Here is a 15,718-nt window from a genome sequence, read left to right on the forward strand (position 1 = left end):
TGGAGGAGGACATGGGGTGCATCTGGAGGGTCCTGGGTGGGGCGGTGGTCTAGAGGAGGACGTGGGGTGCATCTGGAGGGACCTGGGTGGGGCAGTGGTCTGGAGGAGGACATGGGGTGCATCTGGAGGGAACTGCGTGGGGCGATGGTCTGGAGGAGGACGTGGGTGCGTCTGAAGGGTCCTGGGTGGGGCAGTGGTCTGGAGGAAGACATGGGGTGCGTCTGGAGGGACCTGGGTGGGGCGGTGGTCTGGAGGAAGACGTGGGGTGCATCTGGAGGGACCTGGGTGGGGCGGTGGTCTGGAGGAGGACGTGGGGTGCATCTGGAGGGACCTGGGTGGGGCGGTGGTCTGGAGGAGGACATGGGGTGCGACTGGAGGGTCCTGGGTGGGGCGGTGGTCTGGAGGAGGACGTGGGGTGCATATGGAGGGTCCTGTGTGGGGCGGTGGTCTGGAGGAGGACATGGGGTGCATCTGGAGGGTCCTGGGTGGGGCGGTGGTCTAGAGGAGGACGTGGGGTGCATCTGGAGGGACCTGGGTGGGGCGGTGGTCTGGAGGAGGACATGGGGTGCATCTGGAGGGAACTGCGTGGGGCGATGGTCTGGAGGAGGACGTGGGTGCGTCTGAAGGGTCCTGGGTGGGGCAGTGGTCTGGAGGAAGACATGGGGTGCGTCTGGAGGGACCTGGGTGGGGCGGTGGTCTGGAGGAAGACGTGGGGTGCATCTGGAGGGACCTGGGTGGGGCGGTGGTCTGGAGGAGGACGTGGGGTGCATTGGGAGGGACCTGGGTGGGGCGGTGGTCTGGAGGAGTACATGGGGTGTGTCTGGAGGGTCTTGGGTGGGGCGGTGGTCTGGAGGAGGACGTGGGGTGCATCTGGAGGGACCTGGGTGGGGCCGTGGTCTGGAGGAGGACATGGGGTGCGTCTGGAGGGTCTTGGGTGGGGCCGTGGTCTGGAGGAGGACGTGGGGTGCGTCTGAAGGGTCCTGGGTGGGGCGGTGGTCTGGAGGAGGACGTGGGGTGCATCTGGAGGGACCTGGGTGGGGCGGTGGTCTGGAGGAGGACATGGGGTGCGTCTGAAGGGTCCAGAGGTTCCCTCTTCTTCGGTAAGCATCTCACTTCGTTACTTTAGGAATGCCTTGAGTTCTGTGTAGAGGGTTGATGTGTGCATGTACTTTCTGAGTACAAGGGGTTAGTAAATCAATCTGTACACGTTCTCCTCAAGCACAACACTTACTCCTCTTGGTTCTGGACACTAGGCCTGCAGACATACCTTGGCCAGGTCAAGCTGCCTCACTTTGCTGCTGACGTTCTCAGCCAGATTACAGGTAAAGGAGATCATCCCAGAAAGCTGCTGTGCATCGCCCTCTATGAGCTGCAGGTTCGGCCTGAGAGGTGATAAGAGGAAATCAATAACTGCAGATGTGATTGATTCATTATAATGTATTATACTGGGGGGGGCTGGTGATCTCTGAGGTGATCAGGTCCTTTCACACTACACACGTTGCGTTACGATAAGATCGGTGGTGAAAACTCGCATTGCACGTTAGAGGTGAAGCGTTCAGTGCAGTGAAAGTATGCTTCACTGTAAATGTGCATGCTGTCTGGCAATCACACACCATGATATGCGCTGTACCAACCAACTCCACTGCTCCACATGTGAATGTATCATAGAAATAGAATTGCATCACATTATACTGTCCAACTGAACCCAATGACCGCAGTATGTAAGGACTCTAAAGATTTGGTGCAGCAAATATTTTTTGTCAAAAACGTTTTAATTCACCTAAAATATTATTCTATCAAAAACATATTCAGAAAGAAAACACTGTGCTTGAGTTTAAGTTTTAGGTTGGCTACATACCTATTAATTGCAACAGAAATCAGCCTTCATATGACCCTGCGCTAAGGTGTGCTGACAGGCTCATATGCATAGCTCCGCCCCCGCTCAGTGACATACTGCCTGCTGGCAGAGTGCACTGACGGTAATATTCATAGGCCTGCCCCCTGCTCAGTGGTGACAGTTTCATCTGCATAGCTCTGCCCCCACTCAGTGACGTACTCCCTGCTGGCAGAGTGCGGTGACAGTCATATGCATAGCACCGCCCCGCTCAGTGATGTACTCCCTGCTAGCAGTGTGGTGACAGGATCATATGCATAGCATCTTCCCCGCTCAGTGACATACTCCCTGCTCCAAGAGTGCGGTGACAGGGTCATATGCATAGCGCCGCCCCCGCTCAGTGATGTACTCCCTGCTGGCAGAGTGTGGAGACAGGGTCATATGCATAGCACCGCCCCCTGCTCAGTGACGTACTCCCTGCTGGCAGAGTGTGGAGACAGGGTCATATGCATAGCACCGCCCCCTGCTCAGTGACGTACTCCCGGCTGGCAGAGTGCGGTGACAGAGTAATATGCATAGCACCGCCCCCGCTCAGTGATGTACTCCCTGCTAGCAGTGTGGTGACAGGATCATATGCATAGCACCGGCCCCGCTCAGTGATGTACTCCCTGCTGGCAGAGTGCGCTGACAGGGTCATATGCATAGCACCGCCCCCGCTCAGTGATGTACTCCCTGCTGGCAGAGTGTGCTGACAGGGTCATATGCATAGCTCTGCCCCCTGCTCAGTGACGTACTCCCTGCTGGCAGAGTGTGGTGACAGGGTCATATGCATAGCACCGCCCTCCGCTCAGCGATGTACTCCCTGCTGGCAGTGTGGTGACAGGATCATATGCATAGCACCACCCCTGGCTCAGTGACGCACTCCCTGCTCGCAGAGTGCGGTGACAGGGCAATATGCATAGCACCGACCCCTGCTCAGTGACGTACTCGCTGCTGGGCAGAGTGCGGTGACAGGTTGATATGCATAGCACCGCCCCCGCTCAGTGACGTACTCCCTGCTGGCAGAGTGTGGTGACAGGGTCATATGCATAGCACCGCCCCCTGCTCAGTGGTGTACCCCCTGCTGGCAGAGTGTGGTGACAGGGTCATATGTATAGCACCGCCCCCGCTGAGCGATTTACTCCCTGCTGGCAGTGTGGTGACAGTGTCATATGCATAGCACCTCCCCCCGCTCAGTGGCGTACTCCCTGCTGGCAGAGTGCGGTGACAGTCATATGCATAGCACCGCCCCCGCTCAGTGACGTACTCCCTGCTGGCAGTGTGGTGACAGGATCATATGCATAGCACCGCCCCCGCTCAATGACATACTCCCTGCTCGCAAAGTGTGCTGACACGGTCATATGCATAGCTCTGCCCCCTGCTCAGTGACGTACTCCCTGCTGGCAGAGTGTGGTGACAGGGTCATATGCATAGCACCGCCCCCGCTCAGCGATGTACTCCCTGCTGGCAGTGTGATGACAGGATCATATGCATAGCACCGCCCCCTGCTCAGTGACGCACTCCCTGCTCGTAGAGTGCGGTGACAGGGCAATATGCATAGCACCGCCCCCCGCTCAGTGACGTACTCCCTGCTGGCAGTGTGATGACAGGATCATATGCATAGCACCGCCCCCTGCTCAGTGACGCACTCCCTGCTCGCAGAGTGCGGTGACAGGGCAATATGCATAGCACCTCCCCCCGCTCAGTGACGTACTCCCTGCTGGCAGAGTGCGGTGAAAGCGCCATTTGCATAGCACCACCCCCCGCTCAGTGATGTACTCCCTGCTGGCAGAGTGTGGTGACAGGGTCATATGCATAGCATCGCCCCCCGCTCAGTGATGTACTCCCTGCTGGCAGAGTGCGGTGACAGGATCATATGAATAGCCCCGCCCCTGGCTCAGTGACATGCTCCCTGCTGGGCTGAGTGCGGTGACAGGTTCATATGCATATCTCCGCCCGCAGCTAGTGACGTATTCCCTGCCGGACAGGAAGTACATCACTGGGATTCAAGACGGTCCATACATGCGCACTTCCGTCGTTCACACTTACTGCATCGCCCATTGACTTGCATTGGTGTATAATCCATGCGGTAGGCGCGAATCATGCAGTAGCACGCTGCAGCCTTTGCAGTGATTTGGATACATCCCGTGCACTGCGTCACATGTGTGAACTGTGCAAGTCTGGCATGACCTCGGGAGGGGAAGCCTTTGCCCGTTCTCCTCCACGCTCTGTTCCAGCACTGTCAGCTGCCAAAGATCCGCCAGGGCTCCAGGATCACAACAATCCTCTGTACGCCTTGCGCAGGCGCAGACTCCATGCGCCTGCGCAGTAGAACGGATCCGATCAGGCTCAGCTAGCGCCACCTGAGAACGAAGGAAAACTGCGTCTGCGCAAGGCTCACACTGGATTTTTTTTATCCTGGAGCCCAGCTCGGGGGCAGCAGCTAATTTGTAACCACAGGGTGTTAACAATTTGTCTGCTTCCATGAAAGCAGAAAGTAGACACACTGCAGAATTATTGCAGGATTTGTATCAGCTGTAACAAAGATATGTTTTTCTGTAAAGGTTATTATGCTGTTGCTTATGTTTTAGAGCAGAGAGGAAGTTCTGAGTTCAGGTCCACTTTAATTTTCCAGGCGTTTGCATGTTTGAGGCTAAGTTCACAGTGGGACATTGCGTTACAATGTTAAAGTCACAACGCAAAATTATAACGCAACGCATCAAAAAAGTCACAACCCACCTTTTAAGGCTGTGTTATCATCACATACAGGTAATGAAAAGTATGCTTCCCTGTATCTGTTAATGTCTGCGTTTAGAGGCAATGTTCTGCAGAAGTGCATTACCATAACGCAACATTTACAACGCGACTAACGTCACACTGTGTACGTCGCATAGGCTTATCGTTGCAGTGCGGTATAAGATGCGTTATAAGACTTCAGTAACACAAGACAAAGTCCCACGGTGAGCCTGGCCTCATCCACTCATCTTCTACAGTATTTCCAATAAGACAGCGGGGGATGTATAAATGAGATTTTATAAAAAGTAGACAATTGATTGGCTTGCAAATACCGTATATATCCTGTACACATGGAAATATAAGACAGATATAGTTTATGAAATTATACACACCTGGGGCTTCCTCCAGCCCCCTTCAGGCTGATCAGTCCCGTGCTGGCCTCATCTGCCTCCTGGATCCTCCGGTAGATGCCCCGTTGTCGTCACCAGTCAGAACGCACTGCTCATGTGCTGCCCGGTTATACGCCCCATCAACGGGAGCGTTCTGCGTCTGCGCAGTAATAATGTGCAAACACAGAACACTCCCTGGCGTGCCACGTGCAGCCAGGTACCTGCCCCATCAACGGGAGCGTTCTGCGTCTGCGCAGTAATAATGTGCAGAAACAGAACACTCCCAGGCGTGGCACATGCGGCCAGGTACCTGCCCCATCAACGGGAGCGTTCTGCGTCTGCGCAGTAATAATGTGCAGACACAGAACACTCCCAGGCATGGCACACGCGGCCAGGTACCTGCCCCATCAACGGGAGCGTTCTGCGTCTGCGCAGTAATAATGTGCAAACACAGAACACTCCCTGGCGTGGCACGTGCAGCCAGGTACCTGCCCCATCAACGGGAGCGTTCTGCGTCTGCGCAGTAATAATGTGCAAACACAGAACACTCCCAGGCGTGGTACACGCGGCCAGGTACCTGCCCCATCAACGGGAGCGTTCTGCGTCTGCGCAGTAATAATGTGCAGACACAGAACACTCCCAGGCGTGGCCAGGTACCTGCCCCATCAACGGGAGCGTTCTGCGTCTGCGCAGTAATAATGTGTAGACACAGAACACTCCCAGGCGTGGCACGTGCGGCCAGGTACCTGCCCCATCAACGGGAGCGTTCTGTGTCTGTGCAGTAATAATGTGCAGACACAGAACACTCCCAGGCGTGGCACGTGCGGCCAGGTACCTGCCCCATCAACGGGAGCGTTCTGTGTCTGTGCAGTAATAATGTGCAGACACAGAACACTCCCAGGCGTGGCACACGTAGCCAGGTACCTGCCCCATCAACGGGAGCGTTTTGCGTCTGCGCAGTAATAATGTGCAGACACAGAACACTCCCAGGCGTGGCACGTGCGGCCAGGTACATGCCCCATCAACGGGAGCGTTCTGCGTCTGCGCAGTAATAATGTGCAGACACAGAACACTCCCAGGCGTGGCACGTGCGGCCAGGTACCTGCCCCATCAACGGGAGCGTTCTGCGTCTGCGCAGTAATAATGTGCAGACACAGAACACTCCCAGGCGTGGCCAGGTACCTGCCCCATCAACGGGAGCGTTCTGCGTCTGCGCAGTAATAATGTGCAGACACAGAACACTCCCAGGCGTGGCCAGGTACCTGCCCCATCAACGGGAGAGTTCTGCGTCTGCGCAGTAATAATGTGCAGACACAGAACACTCCCAGGCGTGGCACGTGCGGCCAGGTACATGCCCCATCAACGGGAGCGTTCTGTGTCTGTGCAGTAATAATGTGCAGACACAGAACACTCCCAGGCATGGCACGCGCGGCCAGGTACATGCCCCATCAACGGGAGCGTTCTGCGTCTGCGCAGTAATAATGTGCAAACACAGAACACTCCCTGGCGTGCCACGTGCAGCCAGGTACCTGCCCCATCAACGGGAGCGTTCTGCGTCTGCGCAGTAATAATGTGTAGACACAGAACACTCCCTGGCGTGCCACGTGCAGCCAGGTACCTGCCCCATCAACTGGAGCGTTCTGCGTCTGCGCAGTAATAATGTGTAGACACAGAACACTCCCAGGCGTGCCACGTGCAGCCAGGTACCTGCCCCATCAACGGGAGCGTTCTGCGTCTGCGCAGTAATAATGTGTAGACACAGAACACTCCCTGGCGTGGCACACGCGGCCAGGTACATGCCCCATCAACGGGAGCGTTCTGCGTCTGCACAGTAATAATGTGTAGACACAGAACACTCCCAGGCGTGGCACATGCGGCCAGGTACCTGCCCCATCAACGGGAGCGTTTTGTGTCTGTGCAGTAATAATGTGCAGACACAGAACACTCCCAGGCGTGGCACGTGCGGCCAGGTACCTGCCCCATCAACGGGAGCGTTCTGTGTCTGTGCAGTAATAATGTGCAGACACAGAACATTCCCAGGCGTGGCACGCGCGGCCAGGTACATGCCCCATCAACGGGAGCGTTCTGCGTCTGCGCAGTAATAATGTGCGGACACAGAACACTCCCAGGCGTGGCACGCGCAGCCAGGTACCTGCCCCATCAACGGGAGCGTTCTGCGTCTACGCAGTAATAATGTGCAGACACAGAACATTCCCAGGCGTGGCACGCGCGGCCAGGTACCTGCCCCATCAACGGGAGCGTTCTGCGTCTGCGCAGTAATAATGTGCAGACACAGAACACTCCCAGGCATGGCACGCGCGGCCAGGTACATGCCCCATCAACGGGAGCGTTCTGCGTCTGCGCAGTAATAATGTGCGGACACAGAACACTCCCAGGCGTGGCACGTGCGGCCAGGTACCTGCCCCATCAACGGGAGCGTTCTGCGTCTGTGCAGTAATAATGTGCAGACACAGAACACTCCCAGGCGTGGCACGTGCAGCCAGGTACCTGCCCCATCAACGGGAGCGTTCTGCGTCTGCGCAGTAATAATGTGCAAACACAGAACACTCCCAGGCGTGGCACGTGCGGCCAGGTACCTGCCCCATCAACGGGAGCGTTCTGCGTCTGCGCAGTAATAATGTGCAGACACAGAACACTCCCAGGCGTGCCACGTGCAGCCAGGTACCTGCCCCATCAACGGGAGCGTTCTGCGTCTACGCAGTAATAATGTGCAGACACAGAACACTCCCAGGCGTGCCACGTGCAGCCAGGTACCTGCCCCATCAACGGGAGCGTTCTGCGTCTGTGCAGTAATAATGTGCAAACACAGAACACTCCCAGGCGTGGCACGTGCGGCCAGGTACCTGCCCCATCAACGGGAGCGTTCTGTGTCTGTGCAGTAATAATGTGCAGACACAGAACACTCCCTGGCGTGCCACGTGCAGCCAGGTACCTGCCCCATCAACTGGAGCGTTCTGCGTCTGCGCAGTAATAATGTGTAGACACAGAACACTCCCAGGCGTGCCACGTGCAGCCAGGTACCTGCCCCATCAACGGGAGCGTTCTGCGTCTGCGCAGTAATAATGTGTAGACACAGAACACTCCCTGGCGTGCCACGTGCAGCCAGGTACCTGCCCCATCAACGGGAGCGTTCTGCGTCTGCGCAGTAATAATGTGCAGACACAGAACACTCCCAGGCGTGGCACGTGCGGCCAGGTACCTGCCCCATCAACGGGAGCGTTCTGTGTCTGTGCAGTAATAATGTGCAGACACAACACTCCCAGGCGTGGCACGCGCGGCCAGGTACCTGCCCCATCAACGGGAGCGTTCTGCGTCTGTGCAGTAATAATGTGCAGACACAGAACACTCCCAGGCGTGGCACGCGCGGCTGGACTGCACCAACTGTCCCCAACTGCTGAAGATAACGGGGCATTTACCGGAGGACGGCGAGGGGCAGATTAGCCTGAGGGGGGCTGGAGGAAGCCCCAGCTGTGTACATTTTTTGTTTGTTCATCTCAGGTACACTTTAAGCTTTAAAAATAAATAATTCAAGTGATTTATAAGAATTCCGATAAACACAAGCAGCCTTAGCCACAGGGAATGTATCATACACTTTCACTCTTGCACCAGGAGGCTTCATAGCCAGTATTCATTTGAGATCTAATACAGACAGTCCCCTAATTACAAACAATTCAACTTACAACGTTTGAGAAAAACATAGTTATTGTACTAATTATACAATACGGTTTTGTTACCACTTTTTTGTTGTTACAAGTTACAGTATTATATAAACCGTTAGTTTCAAATACTTTAAAAACAGCTTGAAAACAAGCCCAAAGCATACATTAGTTTCTGCTGTATGTCCAAATTCAGAGTTGTTTGAAAGTAAATCATTTAATCATGTTTCAGTGTGTTTAACGCAGGACTCAACTTACAAACATCCTCCTGGAACGGATCCTGTTTGTAAGTAGGGGACCAGCTGTACACCTGTATTGCTCACCCCATTCTCTGCAGTGCCTGCATCTTGTTCTCTACTGCCCCCTGCTGGCTGAGCAGGACCTCCAGCTCCGCTTCCACGTCTTTCTATAAGAGACAAATATAAAAGTCCACAGCTAGAACATTCGATAAGCGCTTTTCTCACATAGGACACAAAGCACAAAAGCATCAGGCCTGTAATTATGTGAGGTGTAGACTGTACTACAGAGGACAAATCTATATGTCCATAAATGAACCACTGGAGAAGGCAAGTATGATACATGAGAGGTTCTCACTACCAAGTAACCCATATGGCTGCTAACTGCGGGACTTCACATTGTTACGTGGCTAATAAGCAACTATAGCAACAAAGAGAAATGAATGTGAAGAACTCTGCGCAGCCCTTGTCAGCGGTGCTGCATTACCTAAATCTTCTAAAAACAATAAGCAGGACTTTCTGACAGCAGGAGGTGCCACCTCTTCAATATGGATAGTGTATAAAGTGGATCAGCACCAATGGATAAATGACGTGCAGTGATCGCCCCTGGAGTGCACAGGGATATCCAAGCAAATAAGTTCTCAGGATCCGCACCGTCTAAAATCTTCTTTTATTTCAGCTTTTTAAAATTCCATAGCAGGCATAAATATGTGTATCACACAGCCATGACGCACAGCGTTTCAGAATAGCTCTTTCTTCAGATGGCGTCAGACACACACTCGAGTGTGTGTCTGACGCCATCTGAAGAAAGAGCTATTCTGAAACGCTGTGCGTCATGGCTGTGTGATACACATATTTATGCCTGCTATGGAATTTTAAAAAGCTTTTGTATTACACAGGGCGACTTTTTGTCAAAGTCAGCAGCTGCATTCAGCAGAATGGAGCTGCTGACACTGGGGAAAGTGTCGTCCTCTGTAATACAATATAACTATGGCTTGATGGATATCAATTTAAAGCTCTCTTTCTCCTCTTTCTGGCGACACCTAAATCGTTGCCCTACGCCTTTTAGTTTTCTCTATTTTCGCGATCGAAATCGCAGCCGCGGCAATTTCAATCGCGAAAATAGCGAAAACTAAAAGGCGTAGGGCGGCGGTTTATATATCATTGGAAAGAGGAGAAAGAGAGCTTTAAAATGATATGCATCTTTCCATAGTTTCTGCACTGCTCGGAGTCCCTTTAAATATCAAATCCATCCTGTTTGGGCGGGGTGACATGTTGGCCCTCTTATTGTTTAAATGTTCTTAATTTTAAATATACAGCTATAGTAGATATTGGACATATAACTTGATGTGTACGTTGTACATGCATTAATGTTTCCTCCTGTATACTGTATTGAGCTGCACTGAATGTATGGGGCGTTGCTGCTCCCCCTCTACAGCTGAGGTGATGGCAGGGTACACTTTCGTTATACAATTCAGGTTCTCCTAGTGCTTGTTTTATACTAGGAGGCAGCACTACTCTCTATTGCTGGGAATGCACATATTGCCTTCCACAGACTTAGGCCCCATTCACACCTGAAAATCACAAAACGCTAGCGTTTTGCGGGAGTGCTTTTGCGGCGATTAACTCGGAAAAATCACTGGACAGAGTAGCATTCTGGGAGCGATCGTAATTAGCGGTTCTATACATGCTAATCGTGAATGCTCCAGAATCGCCGCCAAAACATTGCATGTAACGCATTTGCGATTGACACTATTAACAAAATGCTCGCAATCGCGGCAGTGAGAACACTGCCATAGGGAAACATTAGCTACACGGTTTACAAAACCACTAGCGGTTTGCGGTGAGCGCGATTCCCGCTCAAGTGTGAATGGCCCTTACAGTCAGTTACCCTGAGCACTGAGAGGGCACAATTCCACTTCACAGACAACATGTAATATGGTGGATACAAAGAACAGAGGATAATTACTGCACTGACAGAGAGACCACCAACAGAGCTAAGGAGGTAATTGTGGATCCTGGAGATACAGGACAGGTTCTCCCAGTGCTTAGACAATGACAGACCACTTGGCTGCACCACTCTGCTCTGTAGCCATCATGGCAATGGGGTAGAACCCTGTGATATATGACTGATGTTCTTAGTGCTTAGCCAATAACACCACTATGCTTCACAGCTGGTAAGGCAAGAGGCCAGATTCCAGACAGCTGATGCCAGGGCTGAACATGTGACAGACCACTTCATGACACCAATCATCTCCACTACTGTGGCGACAATATGGCAGTCTGGCAATACAGGTACCTCTTCAGCTGCAAGGGATACCTCTTCAGCTGCATGTAGCTACACAGATACCCTGTACCAGTACAGGATACTGAGCATGGCCAGGAAGACCTGTCTCTGGGGACACAGCGCCCCTAGTAGGGGGAAGGGGTACCTCTTCAGCTGCATGTAGCTAGACAGATGCCCTGTACCAGTACAGGATACTGAGCATGGCCAGGAAGACCTGTCTCTGGGGACACAGCGCCCCTAGTAGGGGGAAGGGGTACCTCTTCAGCTGCATGTAGCTAGACAGATGCCCTGTACCAGTACAGGATACTGAGCATGGCCAGGAAGACCTGTCTCTGGGGACACACCGCCCCTAGTGGGGAGAAGGCGTACCAAATCCCAAAAAAGTTTTTTTGGGGCAGCACCAAATACATTTAGCATTGCCAAAACAAAACACTAACGTTGGGGGTTGGTTGTGGGAATTAGGAAAGCAGGGGTGCTCGGATAGTACCGGTAATTTTAAAAATCCAAATTGATCCGGATATCCGAATCAGACCTTTTACATATCCGTGTGAACGCGGATATCAGACCTATTTGGATATCTGGATAGAAAAACCGGAAGTGCCCTTTAAAATGCTTCCAGAACGTTTTGGAAAGTGAAAAACACCTCCTCCTGCCTGTTCATGGATCTTGTCTTCCAGGGATTTGTAGGATGTCAAAAGCAAGCTCACATACATTGGCCAGGAATCGAACCCAGGTCAACTGCTTGGAAGGCAGCTATGCTCTCCACTATACTGCCACACAGTGAATGCTTTGCTGTAGGAAAAAGTGGTAAACTTCTTGGAGCAGACTTACTTCCTCCCTCCAAGACACACATACATCCCCATAAAATCATTTAGCAGCAACTGAGTGCACAGTCTCTGTGGCGCAGAGTCTGTGTACTCAGTTGCTGCTAAATGGCTATCTGGGGTTCTCTTCGGACAACTGTTGAACACAAAATGCAAGGCGTCCCTGGGTGGGCTTGAACCACCAACCTTTCGGTTAACAGCCGAATGCGCTAACCAATTGCGCCACAAAGACTGTGCACTCAGTTGCTGCTAAATGATTTTATGGGGATGTGTGTCTTTTGGAGGGAGAAAGTAAGTCTGCTCCAAGAAGTTTAACACCACTTTTTCCTAGAACGAAGAATTCACTGTGTGGCAGTATAGTGGTGAGCATAGCTGCCCTACAAGCAGTTGACCTGGGTTCCATTCCTGACCAATGTATGTGAGCTTGCTTTTGACATCCTACAAATCCCTGGAAGACAAGATCCATGAACAGGGAGGAGGAGGGTGGAGGGATTTTATCTTTGTTATCGGTTTCAGATCCGGATATCCGTGTCATGCATCCAAATATCCGCATACAGCTATCCGGATTTTTAAAGGACTTACGAGGCCAAAATGCTTAAAAAAGTCAAGTACCTGGAAGCTGTTTAAATGCACGGAGGACGCCGTCCGCACCCTCCGTGCAGTTCCGCCGGGTCCCCTTCCTTAAAGCGCCCCCCGTGCCGATCGCGACCCCACAGGCCGGGTCAGGCTCTCATGCCGCTCCTAATATGGCCGCCGGAGCTGGCCGCGGCTGCGCAGTCCGCATTGCCCCGAGTGCGGCTGCGCAGCTCTACGGCCAATCCCTCAGAACCACGCACTGTAGCACCGGGGCCTGTGGGGTCGCGATCGGCACGGGGGCGCTTTCAGGAAGGGGACCTGTCGGAACTGCACGGAGCGCGCGGACGGTGTCCTCCGTGCATTTAAACAGCTTCCAGGTACTTGACTTTTTTAAGCATTTTGGCCTCGTAAGTCCTTTAAAGGGAACCAGAGAGGAAGGAGGGGTGAAAAAAGGCAAAGATTTTATACATACCTGGGGCTTCTTCCAGCCCCATAAGCCTGAATCGCTCCCACGCCGCCGTCCTCAGCTTCCTGGATCCGCCGGTACCGGGCCATTCACTTCCGGCGGACGCGGCCAATTGTCCGCATCACAGGGGCTCCCGCCATATATGTACGCATGCGGCTGTGCAGTAAGCAGCCACATGCGTATCTGTATGGGGAGAGCACCTTGTGATGCGGAGAATTGGCCGCATCCGCCGGCCGACTTGCCGACTCGCGGCAATGACGGGACCTGGTGGCGGCGGATCCAGGCAGCGGAGGACGGCGGCGTGGGAGCGATCCGTGCGTATGGGGCTGGAGGAAGCCCCAGGTATGTATAGTTCATCCTCTCTGGTTCCCTTTAAAGAAATCCAAAATCCGAATCGCATAGCGTAAAAAAGTTTGGATATCCGGTTACCCGGATAAGGAAAGGGTATAGGCGGTTGGGGTATGTAGTCCATAGGATGTGGATGATGTAAGGGACAGTATGGGGGGGCTGGGATATCGGGATATACGGTCCATAGAGGGGTATTGGGGGGGTGTACAGTCCATAGAGGGGTATTGGGGGGGTGTACAGTCCATAGAGGGGTATTGGAGGATATACAGCCCATAGAGGGGTATTGGGGGGGGTGTACAGTCCATAGAGGGGTATTGGGGGGGTGTACAGCCCATAGAGGGGTATTGGGGGGGTGTACAGCCCATAGAGGGGTATTGGGGGGGTGTACAGTCCATAGAGGGGTATTGGGGGGGTGTACAGTCCATAGAGGGGTATTGGAGGATATACAGCCCATAGAGGGGTATTGGGGGGGTGTACAGTCCATAGAGGGGTATTGGGGGGGTGTACAGCCCATAGAGGGGTATTGGGGGGGTGTACAGCCCATAGAGGGGTATTGGGGGGGTGTACAGTCCATAGAGGGGTATTGGGGGGGTGTACAGTCCATAGAGGGGTATTGGAGGATATACAGCCCATAGAGGGGTATTGGGGGGGTGTACAGTCCATAGAAGGGTATTGGGGGGGTGTACAGCCCATAGAGGGGTATTGGGGGGGTGTACAGTCCATAGAGGGGTATTGGGGGGGTGTACAGCCCATAGAGGGGTATTGGGGGGGTGTACAGTCCATAGAGGGGTATTGGGGGGGTGTACAGCCCAGCACTCATCTCCATCCCCTCTGCTGTCTACTTAATCTAGTCTCTAAGTCAGATATGACTTTAGTCAGATGTGCATTAATTTTAAGTGCATGATTTGAAGTGCACAGCAAAAGACCCAAATTAGACCAGAAAGATCTACTTAAGTGCACATAGGAGATCTCCTTATTCTCTGAACTGACACCACATTCTTCTCATTACAGGTACGCATATGATCTGCATCTGCATCTGATTTTATATCTGTCTTCATGCAATTTCTCTCTGCAATCAAACAAATCTTGCTTATGTTCAACTTTACCTGCATTGCTTTTAACTTTATGGTACGCATATGATCTGCATCTGCATCTGATTTTATATCTGTCTTCATGCAATTTCTCTCTGCAACCAAACAAATCTTGCTTATGTTCAACTTTACCTGCATTGCTTTTAACTTTATGGTACGCATATGATCTGCATCTGCATCTGATTTTATATCTGTCTTCATGCAATTTCTCTCTGCAATCAAACAAATCTTGCTTATGTTCAACTTTACCTGCATTGCTTTTAACTTTATGGTACGCATATGATCTGCATCTGCATCTGATTTTATATCTGTCTTCATGCAATTTCTCTCTGCAATCAAACAAATCTTGCTTATGTTCAACTTTACCTGCATTGCTTTTAACTTTATGGTACGCATATGATCTGCATCTGCATCTGATTTTATATCTGTCTTCATGCAATTTCTCTCTGCAATCAAACAAATCTTGCTTATGTTCAACTTTACCTGCATTGCTTTTAACTTTATGGTACGCATATGATCTGCATCTGCATCTGATTTTATATCTGTCTTCATGCAATTTCTCTCTGCAATCAAACAAATCTTGCTTATGTTCAACTTTACCTGCATTGCTTTTAACTTTATGGTACGCATATGATCTGCATCTGCATCTGATTTTATATCTGTCTTCATGCAATTTCTCTCTGCAATCAAACAAATCTTGCTTATGTTCAACTTTACCTGCATTGCTTTTAACTTTATGGTACGCATATGATCTGCATCTGCATCTGATTTTATATCTGTCTTCATGCAATTTCTCTCTGCAATCAAACAAATCTTGCTTATGTTCAACTTTACCTGCATTGCTTTTAACTTTATGGTACGCATATGATCTGCATCTGCATCTGATTTTATATCTGTCTTCATGCAATTTCTCTCTGCAATCAAACAAATCTTGCTTATGTTCAACTTTACCTGCATTGCTTTTAACTTTATGGTACGCATATGATCTGCATCTGCATCTGATTTTATATCTGTCTTCATGCAATTTCTCTCTGCAATCAAACAAATCTTGCTTATGTTCAACTTTACCTGCATTGCTTTTAACTTTATGGTACGCATATGATCTGCATCTGCATCTGATTTTATATCTGTCTTCATGCAATTTCTCTCTGCAATCAAACAAATCTTGCTTATGTTCAACTTTACCTGCATTGCTTTTAACTTTATGGTACGCAT

General features: G+C 51.6%; 1 protein-coding gene and 1 non-coding gene across 2 annotated transcripts in view; both read right to left on the bottom strand.

The window, feature by feature from the left end:
• COG4 (component of oligomeric golgi complex 4) overlaps positions 1–15,718 on the bottom strand; it is a 120,478-nt gene that overhangs the window by 93,818 nt on the left and 10,942 nt on the right. The window contains exons 2-3 of the mRNA XM_068259671.1: positions 8,999–9,081; positions 1,268–1,382 (exon numbers count right to left, since the gene is read on the bottom strand). Coding sequence (XP_068115772.1) covers positions 1,268–1,382; positions 8,999–9,081 — 198 coding nt within the window. The remainder of the gene's footprint in view (positions 1–1,267; positions 1,383–8,998; positions 9,082–15,718) is intronic.
• Positions 12,181–12,254, bottom strand: TRNAN-GUU (transfer RNA asparagine (anticodon GUU)). The gene has a single exon. It is a non-coding gene; the product is annotated as a tRNA-Asn (tRNA).

The sequence above is a fragment of the Hyperolius riggenbachi genome, chromosome 11, assembly GCF_040937935.1.
Source record: "Hyperolius riggenbachi isolate aHypRig1 chromosome 11, aHypRig1.pri, whole genome shotgun sequence".
Classification (NCBI taxonomy): Eukaryota; Metazoa; Chordata; class Amphibia; order Anura; family Hyperoliidae; genus Hyperolius; species Hyperolius riggenbachi.